Raw genomic sequence first — 17,667 nt, 5'->3', positions numbered from 1 at the left:
TCAGCGAAACTAGCCCGCTGATGTCGGTGGATCCAGGCAGAGTAGGGGTTCTTCCATGCCCTCTCAATCTCCGTGTGAAGATCAGCTCGCCTGAGCTGGTGGTCCTTCTAGGAACCCCATGATGCAAGTTGCCGCTTTGCCTCAGCACGAGCAGGACCTTATAAAACAAGTAAACAAATTAGTACAATGTGGCCACATATTCTTTTTCATGGCCACAGTATTTTTTTTTTCTTATCATGTTTGAAGCTGCATTAAAATATATTTGAAAAATTTAGATATTATTTTATAATAATATGTTTTATAATATATCACATTTATTGGGCTTACAAAATTCACACATAATGAATGTTTTCTGTTTAACATTACAAATAGTTAACTCAATTAACACAGCATCCGTTTTTTCCTTGCATCCTTTGACTATGGGCGGATTGATACTATAGTATCGATACTTCCGATACTTATTAGATATGTGTGTGTTTTAAACCATATTTTAAAAAGGTTTGTCCTTTTTTCTCATTGACCCAGGGCTGTGTTGTGGTTGGTATGAGACTATGAGTGTGATTATATTCAAGACTTCTGCTGCTCTGCCTGTTGTGTTTAGTGCACCCACCGTTTGAATAATTTAGGGGTCACTGTGATGTTTTTCGTGTTGTGATATGTCTGTGTGTGTTGGAAGTGTTTAGAGGTCATTGTGATGTTTTGGTCTATTTTTGACTGGCGGGTTCCGAATGAGTCACTGCAGTGGTTCTGGTGACATCACTCCGTCTGCATCGAGGACTGCTGCTTATGATAGACTTTAAACGCAAGCAGTCTTTCTCTTTTTCTCTTCTTCTGTCATGCACCTGTGTGAATAGATGTTTTGTGAACGGTGGCAGAATTGACAAGATATGCTTGTCTTTTTTTTCTGCTGTTCTCTGTATCTTTCCACAAAGACTAGAACTATTCCATGCTGACTTGCACTTTATCTACTAACCTGCTTAAACCGTCTTCAGGAACTCTGACAGTTAATAATTAAGTTAGAGGTCAATTACCAAGAATGTTAGACAAGGGCTCACGCCCAATCATTCTCACTTATTCTGGGCTTAAATCCTCTATCATAGGCTCCACTGGTTGGTTCCCTGAGAGCAATGACCTCTGTGCCAGTCTAACTATGGAGGTCTGTTGTGCAACAGCCCTGCATGCTGATTAGCTCAGTTATGTAAACACCAGTCATTCATGGCATGCTTTTGTAGGTTATATACTTGTGAAAGGCACTCAATTAATGCATTTTTTCCAATAAGGAATCACAGGAAGCGTTACTTCTTTCCTTTCTGTACACCACTAAAGAACAACATCTTTACAAATAAATAAAAAAGTTTTCCTCACCAAAAAAGTTAAAAGATTTTTAGGGCTAAACGCAAATTACATTTCATATACTATTATCGTAGATTTTATTTATGACCTGATTTATTGATTTAATATAATTTATGAACAAATAAATACACATTACAAAAAGAGAATGTAGTCATCATAATACGAAATCATAAAAGAGTAATTTTCCGTGTTTCCATGTCCTTAAACATAAGTCTATGACTGGCTTAAAGTCCACAGCAATAAATTTTGCAATACATACATTTTTATACAAAATAAAAATATTTTAATACTATATGTGTAGATGCCCTCTGTTGTTATTATGAAGGCACGCTCTCCTTTTGTGCTCATGTGTCGCTCTGGTTTGTTTATATAGAGAGGCCTGCTATTCAGATATCTACAAAACAGACAGTCCCTCTAATTGGCTTTGAGTGTGTGTCTCTCTCACATAAGCACATCTGTTAGTTGTGGCAGTGAGATGGCAATGCTTTGGCATGTCCATCACTGATGATGTGGATTGTGGCTGGCATGAATATAAGGCTCAGCACACAGCTTCAAACAGCTCTTATATAAGCTCGACTCAGAGTGTGTTTCATAAGATGAATGCAATTATTTGCACAGAATAGGCCAGCTCTGCCATGCTTTAGATGCTGCTTACATAATAGGCTGGTGAAAAGACTCAGGAGAGCTTTAGAGAAATACCACTAGGTTTTTTTTTGCCATTGTTCCCACACAAATTGCCCTACAGCTGCTTCTGGGTCACTGGTCTGCTGGGCCTTTTAGTGTGGAGCAATTTAGGGTGAGGTAATAGGGTCACTAGAGGATAGATTTAGAGTAATGTTAGTAACAGTATTGAGTCATGAAACTACAACCATCACATCTCACAAAACTTTCTATTACATCATATAGTAGAAAATGCTGTTTTATTCAAATGAAAAGTAAATTTTATGGTTGCATAAAACAAAATATTGTAAGACTAATAAATTAACCCTTTCATGCATGAATTATGATAACCTCAGTCAGGATTTTTTTCCTATGTGTTTTTATTGCTCTTAGGGCATGAAAAACAAGAATTGATTTTTATTTTTTTATTTTTTTACAAATTTTTCAAAGAGATCTTCATGCGGTTATGGTTTAAACTTAAGATATACTATATTAAATATAAGACAATAATCAAACAGATAAAGTATGTGAATTTAACAAACTAATCAATACTATTATATCAAATCATGTGAAAACTATAAAATATATACAAAAAATATAAATGCAAAATATTGCAAAGGCTTCATACAACTTCATACAAGTTGCACTTCGCGTATCTTTGATCTCAGAACATGAAGACGTGATTCCATCAGAATTTTCTACAGTCTGTCAAGGTACAACTGTGGAAACCACTCAGATGCTCCCTCCAGTGTACCAGAGTATGGAGATTTACCCTTATTAGCTGATCATTCTGATTATGTTCAAGATGGACATGCACATTTCTATCATAGCCCTCCTCTGAGAAAGCCTAGCGATATGTTTTTTCAATCTCATCTGAAATGATCAGTGTTGTGGGTAATGCATTACAAGTAACATGCATAACGCATTCAGATTACTTTTTTGATGTTACAAGTAAAGTAATGTGTTACAAGTAACATGCATTACCTAATCAGATTACTTTTTGATCTAACAGGTAATTAACTACAAGTAATCTGCATTACCTAATCAGATTACTTTTTGATGTTATGAGTAAGGAAACGCATTACAAGTAACATGCATTACGTAATCAGATTACTTTTTGATGTTATGAGTAAAGAAACGCATTACAATAACATGCATTACGAAATCAGATTACTTTTTGATCTAACAAGTAATGCATTGCAAGTGTCATACATTATGTAATCACATGACTTTTTTCGATGTATATGAAAATTACATTCTAATAATACAAATACATTTATTTACAGTAAAAAAAAGTCACTGCAGATTAAGTTTTTAACTTTTAAGTTTCAAAAACAATATTCACATTATAATTATGAATTGTAGCTGAAATATAGCCATTGCATGCATGACGTCCACTACAGTGGGTTTTCTCTCAATCTAAAATCAAAACTTGGAAAATTTTACTGTGATATGACTCATTAGATATTGCTTGATGCTGCAATATATTTTTTTTACCTACAAGAGTCTCCTAGGATAGAAGGAATGGGTGGATATTCCGGAGCAACTTGGCATGTCTGACTGACCCTTGGTCATCTTGGTTTGGAGGGGGAAAAAATCGAAACACAACGGCTTGCCACTTGGTTGCAATTTATAGGATGATGCACCAGGGTCCAATGAAGAGATTGATGTGCAACTTTGCCATAAAAACCCGTGCAAATTCAAGAAAATGCTTTTTTAATAGCTGTCCACTGTAGTGACCACTATGCGTGAAAGGGTTAATAATATATAATTATAATAATTAAAGTAAATAATGCTAAAACAAACAAATAAATACCCTGAAAAAAAAGTAACGTTTTTTGTGTAAGGAACTGTAGGCATTCAGGCATTCTGGTAGGGGCAGTGAATGACGACTCCTTTAACATTCAACTGTACACTTTGTTGCCACTGAGCTATCTAAAGAGTAACTTGAATAGGAAGGCTATATAAATGTGCAAAGGGACGCCCTGAAGTCACTCAGTATCAGCCCATAGTGCAAAGTATTGTAATTAGTTTCATTTTAGCCTGTGAGCAATACACTGAGGCAAGTGAGGGAAGAAAGTGTGTGAGTTTTGGAGAAATTATGCAATACCAGAACATGTATTTCAGATAGCAAAAATATGTATATGTTCAAAGACTGACTTCAAATGATAGTAAAATTGACCAATTATATCGTCAGTTATGATACCCCTATAGCATCAACCAAGAAGCAAAATAATTACAGCTGGAATTGTTTTCCATTTAGGTAAGTTAATTCAAATCTAATAGGCCACAGTGGCAACTGATTTTACTCTGGCCGCCGATGACACTGTTCAGCTTCAGTCATTTTGCAGAATTACTGGTCAATCTGTAAATTTACCAACTCAATGACCATTTTGCACAATTGCTTTAATAAAATGTGCATAATAGTTTGATTTCTTTCCCAAATAAATTGTAAGTGTTTACGGTCCATTAAATAGCCTACATTTAGCTGTACCATAATAATATTATTATCAACATTGCTTGTTTGGTGGGTTCCAAAATGCCACGATCGCTGTTCACTGTCTATATGATGCGTAAGTGTCTGTTTCAGCTTACATTATATTTTGAATGTGTAGTAGGAGGGGGTGTCTGACGTTTTGCAACCCAGACAGTTGTCATCATACGCTGAAGTATACACACCAGTTGTGTGATGATGCAATTATTTGTCATGATAACTCTCACTCTCCCTGTGCTGTGTTTGCTTGTTGCATTTCTAAGGCTGCAGCTTTTTAAAGGGATAGTTCACCCACAAACTGAAATTCTGTCATCATTTACTCACCCTCATGTCGTTCCAACCCGGTGAAACTTATCTGACTACAGGGACACATGCTCTGGTTGTGTGTTCAGTGCTGCTGTCATAGATGAATGGGAAGGTCTTGTCCTCTGCTGGGTGACGTCAGGAGAGCATGAGGCGTTTGGTGACGTCTCTCTCGTGCCGAGGGGGCGTGTGCTCGCCCGAGTAAAAGCAAACAGCACTCAGACTTTTCCATTATTGCTCTGCTGATATCTGACATTCAGTGCTCGCGCACCCGGACTACAACCGGCTGAATACAGAACACCTGTCAGAATATTTAAGCGCGAGTCGATTTACTACAATTCTGTATCTTTTTCTCTATTGCAATATTTATTGTATGCGACCTGCGCGATACGTCGGCATTATTCGTGAATGTTGAGCCCAAGGACATATACTGAGCACAGTGCATGACAAGAATATCACCTGAGGAACAGCCTACAAGGGACCATCAGAAAGACTGCAAGAAAAAAAAGAGGATCTTTACTGATACGCAGGAATACTCTGGCTTTGGTGTTAAGTCATATTAAGACATTGGGCCGTTTATTTCGCTAGTTTTCTGCAGTCATAATGCCGAGTATAAGACAGTCGTACACGGTCACTGTCCCAGAGGAACCGCCGGCTTCAGCTTTCCCCTTTATCAAACAGGATATGCGCAGAAAAAGTCCGACGATGTCTCGCTCTATGCTGGTGTCCACGTTTGTGGGGCTTCTTATTAACCAGGCAAAGGTAAGCCTAACTAGCAGCTCGAAAGTTATCATCTCGACTGTAGCCTACTGCGACTAAAATAGAGGTGAATATTTTGGCCATGAAAATGAACACTCAAGAACAAGTAACACTCACAAACTCACGCCTCATTGCTTTTGTAGTCATGCAGACTATTACTTAACATGTCAACTGTTTTCTCATCCTTTTTCCTACCTCAAATGATAGTTTAGTAGCAGATTATCTTTGATTGTAAAATCTCTGTGAATATCATAATATCACTCATCAAAATCATTATAGGCTATATAGCCTATATAGCCTATATATATATATATATATATATATATATATATATATATATATATATATATAGCCCATATTGTTGGGGCTTTGTGAATTTTAAAAGTGAGCATGGAAGCTCACTATACGTCCACACAATGACAATATTGATTTGTTTTTGATGTTGTTTATTTTAGGAAATGGTAGTAAGGGATAGCAACATAGGTGTTTTGCAATTTAGAAACCCCTGAGGAGATAAACATGACAACAGATTTTAAAAAAGTACAAAATATTAAATAGACAAAAACGTGAGACATCCCAAATGTGCTATGGGTGCAGAAACATTATTGACTCTAATAATTGATGGAGATGTGAGAAAATTATAAGACGTACCTGAACTATAAGCAACAGTTGCATGCCATCTTTACTCATATGAAGACAGTTGACTGAAATAATTGTATTCTATATATAAATATATATATATAGGCCTACGTTAAATTCAGTCCATTAGATATAATATGGTATATCCACCCTGTGTTTTTAAGGTTTACCTTTTAGGGAACAAGCCACACTCACATTAGAAATATGCGCATTTCTTGTATTAGCATTTAAAGTATTTGAGTCTGCAAACTTATTCCCCAATGTGTCCCAACAGAAGCGCGTACAGATGCTGGCTGCTATCTCTGACCTTGCCAAGTAACCAGCGCGCGTCCTGACATATTTAGCTTTTACTTCAGTGTGTTTTCAAACTCATAATGCTGCTTCATACGGAAGCTTTACGTTTGTCGCGTCGGAATCACTGCCAATGATATACAAATAATGTGAATGTTCGAAGCGAGGACTGTTACGTAACTCCGGTCATTGTTTAGTTGCGTTTTAAGCCGCTGGCTTAAGTGGCTTTGCGTTGAGCGAGTGACGCCATCTACCTGCGCAGCTCTTGCGTTGCGCATATTCATGAGGAGTCAGGAAACCACTTAAGCACTGTTAATTAGAGTGTAAATTAAAACGGATGATATTGAGTCATCTGTGATGCAGACCTAGTTCAGGCTACATAACTAGAGGCATGTCACCACCTCCTTGTGCTGTAAATATGTTTGTTGATCTTTCTAAATTACTAAGGGCTATTTAGCTCAGAAAGGCAAATTGTTTGGATGTTTACGTCTGTTTTTCTGTGCCCGATTAGTGCTGTGTTACACATTCATACTAAGATGACTCAATACTGAGCTAGATTCCATATGTTAAACAAATGTTGTTGTCATGTTGTAAATACAGCACATAGGCCTATTACTGCCAACGACCCCCAATATGCTGTTTCCCTTTTAAATGATGACAGCTTTACATTTTTATGTATGAGTAAAAAGAAATTATTTAAATATCTTGAAAAGATTAACTTTTTATTAACATTTTTACCCAATAGAGTAGCCTACTATTAGATGTAAAATGGTACTGAAAAATGGTACTCGAAAGAATGTTGCAAGGAAGGAGAGATGAAAACTTTTAAATAAATAATGTTTTACAAAAAATTATATGTATATATATATATATACACATACATACATACATACATACACACACACATTATATGATTTGTGTTAAAACTATGGGTGTAAATAGATTAATAATGATTGATCTAACGATTTCTGACCAGACTTAGAAAGAGCGAAAAACTAAATCAAATTCTGTAAATAATATTAAGTCACCTTTATTTTCTCTGAAATGTTCAGTGGACCCCCAAGAAATGTTTAAACCCCTAGTTTGAAAACCCATTATGCAGAAACTGAAACAGTTAATGGCAGCGAATAATCCATAAGATTAAGAATCCATTTAAAACGGTTATATGTGGCTTTTAATGATGGGAAAACCTTAAGCCTTATTTGCAGTATTTTACAACAACACAGTTCAAGGGGCTTAACATAAATTATTGGAGTGATGATGACCACATTACCCAGTGTAACCCAGTGTTTGTTATGCAACAATGAAAAATCAGAACATAACATTATGTAATATTCAGGAACAAATGGACTCCTAAGTAAGCCATGCCTTTCTGAAGGAATGTGTGTTATCTGTGTATCTAGCGATTACATTCCAAGAATTGCCAAAGGTCCTGTTGTTCATATGCCTGTGACCTTACACAAAATCTCTATCCTGCCCATCTAGATTGTCAATCATTTTCAAGATAACAGTGAAATGAAATGGCGTGGCTTATCATCAACACTGGTTTAGATTAAGTTACGGCAACCAGATTGTCTCATTTCTGATGAGACAGTTCCTTCCAGGTGTTCCAACTTGTCCCAAATGTGTCCTTTATTTTTTAACAGTATGCACTGAAATATGGGACAAATTTGACCTGCTATAAACTGTTTACAAATGTGTTTAAAATAATCAAGGACACAAATAAAGGATGTTGAATAGATTCATAAATACACATTAAGGTATTAAAGAACTTAGCCTCTGGAGTCTGCTTGAATAAATTGTGTCACAGTATGTGCATGTGACCAGCCTTTTGGCATCAGAGCACATTGAGTTCTTATGTTGGTGACAGCCATGGCTTCCAGAAACTAAGGTCAGGACACAGTGTTCCTTCTCACTCGCTTTTAACTCGTGCCAGCCAATTAGCTCGCAGCACTTCGAAGATCTTTGAAGAGACAGCCAATGTGAGATCCCGCTGCCCTCTTGTTACCCAGTCGCTTTCGAGGCAGAACTCCTTACGCTTGCCGTACCCATGGCTGCTGCTGGGTGCTGGCTGTTGTCATACCAATCTGTTTGGTTTAAGAGCTGGGTGTGAAAGCCAGAGACCGGCTCAGCAGCGGAGTGAGGCCTTGGACCATCTGTTCCCCCTCTCTCATTTTGTTTGGGGAAGAGAAAGCTCATCAGATGTTTGGATGAATATATGAATAAGAGAAAAACTCCTGGGATAAGTCACAGCTGAACATGTTTGAACCTGATGTGTCTGTCCTCCTCAGAGATGCTAATAGAAGGTGTTTGATTGGTGCACTTCATTACTTTTAATTGAAGTGTATTCTGATCTGTCCGAACATAACTCGTCACAGAGACTCATGATAAAACGGCGTCTTTTCAGTTTCGAGTCTACCAGTAGCCTAGTTGTATCATTTCTTCCGATACTGCCCTCCGTAACCGGTAGGCGTGGCTTGGGAGTGGCCTCGTAGGGCAGCGAAGCAAGTGCATTCTTACTTCCACAAAAAAATTCTGGCTTTTCTCAGTCTAGAAGGCTCCAACTTCTAAAATAATTTCACATTTCTACTACATAAATGACCCAATTTAAATACACATTCATCTTTCCAGCGGTGAAGTATCCCTTTAAATGATAGCATTTACTTCAAATATACTTTAAGATGTATCAAGAAAACCATCATAATAACATGGAACTGTTTAGTAGTGGTCCATGGCTCAAATAGTACTAAAATAATGTTTTTTTGTGATAGCAGTTCACCTCTTATTTTATAAAATTGTAATTGGTTTGTGAGATTTATGCCTCTACTCTGCATATGTGTGTATGGATGGATTGTTATTGAATTTTTGCATAGTGTACAACCATCACATCAGTGTAAAATATGTGATACACTCAACATGCTATACAGTTCTGTCACACACTGTACAGTCAGTGACTCATCTGTAGAGAGCATACCAATACCACAATCTTTAACTTTTAAATGATGGACTTTTAAATTTGAATCTCAGTCACACACACACTTTCTCAAACACTCACAGACTTCAAAATTACCTGTCCGAGGGGATGTTTGCAAATTTGGAACTTTGATGAGTTCTGCCGAGCATCGCAGTCATTATTGTAACATCACATAGTTAACACTGCAATCAGTGAATGACGCACATGAGAATGAGCACTGCTATTCCAGGCCTTGATATCACTGATTCGGAGTGTGTCCGTTTCATGCGTGAGATTCATACTGAGAAACTGCTTGACGCATTGTTCGTGTTCTCTGGAGCGCTCCGTGTTATGTCATGGTCAACAGGCTGAGCACTTATGTCGAGAATATCAAACTTGTGAAATCATCATCATCATAATCATTCCCAGCTGTCTGAATTTTGATTGGTGAAACAGTTTCCTCTGCAAGATTTTAATATATCATTACAGTAAATTTGACCAAACAGTGATGATTCATCCCTCGTTGAATACATTACTTAAAGTTATTTTTGTTGTGGTGTGGCAGATGGGCATAATTTGTTTGAGTCAAGTATTCAACAGCAGGGGTCTCTGTCTAAATCTGCTAACATGCCATTTAATAACCCACAGAGAACGCTTTGGTTAGCTCACACACATTTGTCCTCAAAACTATATAATAATACTGAAATATAATACCATATAGACTCATTATACAGTACAGCACAGTACAGTAGGCTGTTATGTAATTTTATATCATCAGAAACACTTTTAATAAAAAAAATTTGTGCCATGCATGCAATGAAAATAACTCTTAACGTCTCTATTAATGCACTTTCACTTCACTGTCAGTATCTGTGCCAAACAAATGATGTGGCCTGAGTGAGTCATGTGCTTTAGTCATATTTAAATTTATCAAAACAATTTTTGGTATGACTCAAGTGTCATTGGATTCAATGGTTATCTTAGAAAGCTCACTAACCCTTTTGCTGTTTTTCTCTTGCAGAACTCAAAGAATGCTCAGGGTCTGGTGGGCCTCAGGAATCTAGGAAATACTGTAAGTATTTCTCAGTATGATTCCATTTATAGTTCATGCAAAAAAAAAAGATTCTGTCAATATTTACTCGCCTTTATGCCAATGCAAACTCAAAAGACTTCCATCTGTGGAACATAAAAGATGTTTTGAAGAACTGAATATGTCTATGTTTTTGTGTGCACTGTTTTTTAAAGTCGACATACACGATCTATTTAGCAATGCAGTTCATACATGTATACGTTTCATTTTTAAAAATGACTTCGTAATTTTGGATCTTTTTCAATAATCCGTTACATGTGAATGTATGACAGAAATACACAAAAAAAGACTACTTCTGTTTTGTTATGACTTTAAATATTTCAGTGGAATGCAGACTATGTTTACGTAGTAACCATCTAATTCACCTTTTGTTGAATGTGTCTCTGCAGTGTTTCATGAACTCCATTCTGCAATGTCTAAGCAACACTCATGACCTGAGGGACTACTGTCTGCGTAACTCGCACCGCACTGACCTCAACAACAACTGCAGGGCCAAAGCTGCGCTAATGGAGGGTAAGAGACGCATTTACCAGTTCATATAGTAGAGCATTCGTTTTTATCATGCATACCAGGCAGCCTTGGGTCCTGTGTCTTAGTCAAATGTCTGCCTACAGTATATGTGTGTTTCTGTTTTCAGAGTTTGCCAAGCTCACTCAGACTCTTTGGACATCCGCTAGCAGTGAGGCCATCAGCCCTTCTGACTTCAAAATGCAGATCCAGAAATATGCCCCTCGATTCGTTGGTTACAAGTAAGTTACAGCTGCAGTAAAACATTTTGTATTATGCTAACATCATATTTTACTAGTTTTCTTCAGTATGTAGTTTTGAATTAGCTGAAACTCGCCCTTTAAAATATACTTTCTTTCCCTTCTGTTTTCTGTCGTGTAGTCAGCAGGATGCTCAGGAGTTCTTGCGGTTTCTCCTGGATGGGCTCCATAACGAAGTAAACAGAGTGATAGTGAAACCCAGAACCAGCATGGAGGACTTTGATCACCTCTCGTACGTAGATACACCAAGCAGGTTCTAAAAACCCTCCCATCATGTTTGTTGTTTCAAAAATAGCAATGTTTCTGGTTTCAAAATTAGCAATGGTTTAAAGCTAAGATGTTTCAAATTTATTTATAAGACCTTTATAAGAATTATTTATAAGCCAACTTATAAGACCTCATTTTAGACAAATTCCAAGGCAGCATCTCGTGTATCGTTCACCTTGAAGGCGATCTCAGAATGCATTGCGCCATGTAAGCTCGGCGAGAAAAGTGTATATTTTAAAGAAATGCCTTTCATTTGAACTTTCTATTCATCAGAAAATCTAGGACAAATGTATCATGGTTTCTGCAAAAATATTAAGCAGCACAACTGTTCATCGTTGATATTAATAAAAAATGTTTCTTGAGCATCTAATTTTCTTAATAAACTATTTTAAATTGTAATAATATCTCTCATTATCACAGTTTTTTCTGTATTTTAAAAGAAACTGTGCAGAGCGCTATTTGTGTGGAGCATGAAGTTGATGCTTGCGTAGAATGTTTCTGTAGGGGGGTCGAGGGAGCTCATTAGGTTTTGGTTTAGAGTTCCCGAAAGAATAATCTGTCCACTGAAATTTTAGCCATGGCCTCAGGAAAGCTAATAATGTATTTCTAAACAGATTTAGACAGGATTGGCCTCGCTCTGGGAACATATTAATACTGCTTTGTTTCGGTTTTGTGCTGAAATATGATGTAATATGAAGTGGTGATTGATCTAACAGATGAATCACCTGTGGTGTATGGTTTAACTGTTGCAATCTGACAGTAATAGTGAGAAGTCTGTCTGGAGTCTTAAATTAAATGTGTTTTATCTACAGGGATGACGAGAAAGGCAAGAGAATGTGGAACAAGTACCTGGAGAGTGAGGACAGCAAAGTAGTCGGTGAGTTGACCTGCTGTGTGTGTGTGTGTGTGTGTGTGTGTGTGTGTTCCCTGCTCTGGTTATAAAGTGTTTTTTTTCTTCACAGATCTGTTTGTTGGTCAGTTGAAAAGCTCATTGACGTGCAGCGAGTGTGGCTTCTGCTCAACTGTGTTTGATCCGTTCTGGGATCTGTCCTTGCCTATCAATAAGGTTAATATAAAGACTGTCACACTCAAATACAAGCTTATTGACATGGCAGCATGTTTGTGTAAACGTGTGTGTTTAATTTTGTTGTTGTTGTTTTTTTCGTTCGTTTCCTTAGACTTCAGGAGAAGTGAGTTTGATCGATTGTCTTCGACTTTTCACCAAGGAGGATGTGCTAGATGGAAATGAGAGACCAGTAAGTATACATTTTACTAATTTAAGAACATTTGACTGTCTGTAGTAAGGAGTTTAAGTGTCAGTGTCATACATCTACTTATTTGATGAGTTACAGCAAGTGCAGGATATAAATAATTTCTTATTGATTTTACATCATAACTTTTTTTCTGGTTTAAATTTTTATATATATATATGCAGTATATGGTAACACTTCACAATAAGGTCCCAGTTAATGCATCAACTAACAATGAGCAACACATTTGTTACAGTATTTCTTAATCTTCGTTAACATTAGTTAATAAAAATACAAATTGTTGTTGTCAATTGGTCCATTAAGTAATACAAACAATTGTAATAATGTATTTGTAAAAGTTGAAATTAACGTTAACTGAGATTAAGAAATGTTTTCAAAGTATTTTTATTGTTATTTCATGTTAATGTAGTTAGTTAAGTAATGTAGTATTATATATATATATATATATATACACATATCCTAACCTGTCTTTTTTCATGCAGACATGCCACAGATGCAAATCCAGAAGGAAATGCACAAAAAAATTTACCATTCAGAAATTTCCCAAAATCTTGGTGCTTCGTATCCTTTTTAAACAAAACCACAATACAAAGAATTGCATTCTTTATTACTATCATGTATTGACGAATTAAATACGTAACATCATTAAGCTATGGATTGGATAAAAAGCGGCATGTATTTGTTTGTCCTTGACTCATAACTATCTCAGATCTGAAGCGTTTCTCTGAGTGTCGTGTGAGAACCAGCAAACTCTCCACCTTTGTAAACTTCCCCCTCAAAGAGCTGGACCTCAGGGAATTTGCTTCTGATAACAGTGGTGAGTTCTGCATCATCATTTATGACACCTGTATTCTGTACATCAGACACCAATACCTGTACAGTTGTTTGAGCAATATAGTTTTTAATGTAGCTCCAGGATAATTTTGTTTAATTGTTGTTGTTCCTCTTCTCTTCTATCTTTCCTGCTCTCTACTCACAGTAAATGCAGTCTATAATCTGTATGCTGTGTCCAATCACACTGGTACATCTTTGGGTGGCCATTATACAGCATATTGCCGCAGTCCCTGTACAGGAGAATGGTACACGTACAATGACTCCAGGTAATTAGACATGACAAAATGTCTAAAAAAAAAAAAAGAGGTTTGTGCAGTAAGATTATAACAGAGTTATTCCTACAGTTTGGTGGATTTTATGTCCCTATGAAACAATACTGCATATTATACATACAATGTTATTTAACTTTACTGCTACATGGTTTTCCATGCATAGATATACCCAATTTCATAATGATTAGTACCTAAGAATATTGTTTTGCAGCTCTTGTCAGACAAATTCTCATATCCCGATTCACGCTTTCTCAACTTCACTTTGGAAAAAGTTTACATTTATATTTCTAAATTACTACATTTCTAAATATATTTACTTATTCTCTCTGACATAAAATAAAATGTATTGTTATACATATTTTAATGTGTAAAACCATTAAATTAGTTTATGTCCCTCAAACTCCACTCCATCCTGTTACATTGGTACTATTTGCCCTTTAAAATTATACCCTAAATATTGTCTTGCTAGAAGTAACATCATTTTTTGGAGGGAAAGCAACTCTAAGAACAAAGTAAGAATCAATCTTAAACTTTTCTCTCTTTTCCTCAATTTTAGGTGACATATAAGTGTAAAACATAACTTTTTTTTTTTTTTAGATTCCTAAATTCTTCCTTTGCTAGGATGTTGTTCTTTCCTAGCTCATAATAGACTTTATTAGCTTAAAACGTCCACCCTGTTACACATTGCATTGTAAACATGTCCTGTAACAGGATTGACAAATGCCATAGAATGTTAATGTGAAATTTGAAATATTTGGTCAGGATTATTATGTTATATTAGCCTGAGCTTGACCAGTGTGTATTTATGATAGAATGACATTTTCTCCCTCTGACAAGACTTAAGAATAATTTAATCGTAAAAATGTTTTCAACAAACCTGCTCGGTCCATAATCCACCAAATTGTTGGAATGACCCAACTAAGCATGTGCATTACTATTTTTATCTTATTTATTTACCTAACATAGATCTGTATTTCACAGCATTCTAGGCTATAATGTAATTAGTATGTGCAGTGGCTACAAAAAGTATTTGGACATTTAAGTCACTTTAGAAGTCTTTAAATATTATATTATATTATATTATATTATATTATATTATATTATATTATATTATATTATATTATATTATATTATATTATATTATATTAGTATTTTTGTTTAACATATATTTTGTTATTAACATATATATATTTGACTTAAAAAATACAATGAAATAAGTAATATTGTGAAAAATTATTATTACAATTTAAAACACTTTAAAATAAATCATTTCTATTTCAGGGTGAGCCCCATGTCATCCAGCCAGGTGCGCAGCAGTGATGCATATGTGTTGTTCTATGAATCGGCGACCTCTTCACGCATGTGATAATGAAACGGACAAGCCTTGGATAAAATAAACCCTTTTGCTGCTGTTGAACTACATGTTGGTCAAGGTCTACATGCTTGGAGGACTATGGGACTCTATCCCAGGCCTATTAACCAAGGCCAAAGACACACTGGAATTAAATTATGGTCGTGGCTTGTGAAGTGGAATGAAGCCTGGGATGAGTTTTATTCCAAGTCCAGATTGAGCTTCACCGTAAGGGCTCCTCCATCCATCACTCCCCTTGAAAGAGGCTGCTGCTCTGGGGATGGATTTAACAAACTGAAACGGACAAAGACAGACAGAGAAACATGAACTACTACCTCTCTTGAATGAGCAGGACTGCGTGTGCGTGTGCGTGTGTGTGCGTGTGTGTGTGTGTGTGTGTGTGTGTGTGTGTGTGTGTGTGTGTGTGTGTGTGTGTGTGTGTGTGTGTGTGTGTGTGTGTGTGTGTGTGTGTGTGTGTGTGTGTGTGTGTACATGTCAGTCTCCAGACTGATACTGTAGGACTCTATGCACTGTGTAACTGGAGCCGTCCGGGTCTACAAGCAGTCACCACGACTCAAACAGTCCCCATCCTTTATTTAATTTATTAACATGAGTTCAATGTTTTACTTAATTTCATACTAATTATTACTAATTTAAACAAGAGGTCATCTTGCTGAGGAACCATATAGGTCAACAGTGTAAATGATGCTTGGATTGTTCAATGGATTGTTTACTTGTTCGAGCAAATATGTTTCTTCAAGCTTTGTCTCTGCTTTGCTTGATTTGCTTATTTTCAACAGAATATGCACATTGGAAGGGCTTAGTTTAACACTAATGCATGACTGTGCCCTTTCCAAAAACCCTCACCATTACAGAGAAGATTGTATGACTGCCCCTTGGTGGCCGGAAGATGTAAAACCGAAAAGAAAAACCTTGGACCCTTTTCATTGACGGTGATGAGACATTTACACAGTTATGAATGAACATCACACATTTTCATTTTTTATTTTTTATTAACGCACATGTATAACACTATACTTTGTGTTATATTACCTTGGCATTGAATTACAGAAAACTGGTTAAAGCTGTTTCGATGGTGTTTCTAATACAACAATCGAGGGAGTAACGGCAAAATTTAGAATCTTTTGGAAAGTCATAGTAATGCTATCATGGATTTTTCTTTTGGTATTGGAGCAAATGGGAACGTAAAAAAAAGAAAATTGTATTTTACGTTCACCACTATAGAAGTTTACCCAACCATGATGCCTTTCGCTTCTGAGAACCCCGGAAATGTGAAAAGGGTCCATGGAAATCCATCTCCAGAAGAATTTTTCCCTCTTTAGGCATTTGCGGACTCAGTGTTTTCCTCTAGGGGCAATACCAGATTTGAAAGAGGCCTTAATATGTTTGTCAGGGACTATTCAGTTTAATTTGAGAATGAGTCTTCATTAAACAGGAAGCCACCAGGAGGGCGTATGTATGTGTATATGTGTGTGTGCTGTGCGCCTTTATGTATTATTTCTTTATTTATGAAGTGAATGTTGTGAATGTAGCTTATTATTGTGCTTGAACCAGACAATGTTTTTTTCTACCGAGAGATTTTAAATGAGTGGTAATATTGTGTCTGAAATGTGATGTAGTGTAACTCATATCAAGAGCTCTTTGCTTTTAAAAGAAGTAAATATGAATAAAAGCAGATGTCTACATGAGTAATCGTGAATTGTCTGCATTACTTCATTAGAATATGCATATAGTGATCATGACTTATAGTGCTCCAGAAATGACCTCTAAAAACAGAATGTGATAAGATGTGCCAGTGGGTAAGCTGTGTGCCCCTTCTTCTTCTTCTTCTTCTTCAATGAGTTTTAATCGTAGCTTGCATCCTTTTTGTTGCACTACTGCCATCTTCTGGAGTTAACTAACTCCTACACACAGCAATATGTAAAGTCCTTGTCATTAGTCCTGTAATTATTAGAAAGCAGATCAGATATTCCCCTCCTTGTTTTCTTCCACTACATTCCTGTATGTCATTTAGCCCACGTCCAGTTAGCCCTATACTTTCCATATTTTTAATCATGTCCTCTCTCTCTGTTTCATATTTTCTGCAATTAACAATCACATGCTCTACTGTTTCTAAGGTTTGACAATCCTCACAGAGTCCAGTTGGATGTTTCCCCATAATATGGTATGGAGTGTGCTATTTAATTTACTGTGTCATATTCTTAATCTGTTCATGGTTGTTTCCTCTCTTCTGTTTCCCCTTTTGCTTTCCACAACACCAACTCATTATTTCATAAAATAAGAAACTTATTTCTGGTCAGACTACACAAAGCAGAGACTGAATCACTACTAATAAGAACTTT

At 36.4% G+C, this 17,667-nt stretch overlaps 1 protein-coding gene across 2 annotated transcripts in view; it reads left to right on the top strand.

The window, feature by feature from the left end:
- Window positions 1-17,017, top strand: part of usp2b (ubiquitin specific peptidase 2b) — a 52,020-nt gene extending 35,003 nt beyond the window's left edge. The window contains exons 1-12 of one of the 2 annotated variants that reach the window (XM_084412881.1): window positions 5,044-5,572; window positions 10,474-10,524; window positions 10,932-11,055; window positions 11,180-11,291; window positions 11,431-11,541; window positions 12,389-12,453; window positions 12,539-12,642; window positions 12,755-12,832; window positions 13,330-13,408; window positions 13,557-13,664; window positions 13,827-13,947; window positions 15,235-17,017. In XM_084412881.1, coding sequence (XP_084269007.1) covers window positions 5,414-5,572; window positions 10,474-10,524; window positions 10,932-11,055; window positions 11,180-11,291; window positions 11,431-11,541; window positions 12,389-12,453; window positions 12,539-12,642; window positions 12,755-12,832; window positions 13,330-13,408; window positions 13,557-13,664; window positions 13,827-13,947; window positions 15,235-15,319 — 1,197 coding nt within the window. In that variant the 5' untranslated portion in view covers window positions 5,044-5,413 and the 3' untranslated portion in view covers window positions 15,320-17,017. Of the gene's footprint in view, window positions 1-5,043; window positions 5,573-10,473; window positions 10,525-10,931; window positions 11,056-11,179; window positions 11,292-11,430; window positions 11,542-12,388; window positions 12,454-12,538; window positions 12,643-12,754; window positions 12,833-13,329; window positions 13,409-13,556; window positions 13,665-13,826; window positions 13,948-15,234 lie in introns of those variants that run through there. The other variant, XM_084412880.1, reaches the window with a different exon arrangement.
- The last annotated feature ends 650 nt before the right edge of the window (window positions 17,018-17,667 follow it).

The sequence above is a fragment of the Rutilus rutilus genome (genome assembly GCF_951802725.1).
Source record: "Rutilus rutilus genome assembly, chromosome: 7".
Lineage (NCBI taxonomy): Eukaryota > Metazoa > Chordata > Actinopteri > Cypriniformes > Leuciscidae > Rutilus > Rutilus rutilus.
This window is presented reverse-complemented; position numbering and strand designations above follow the sequence as displayed.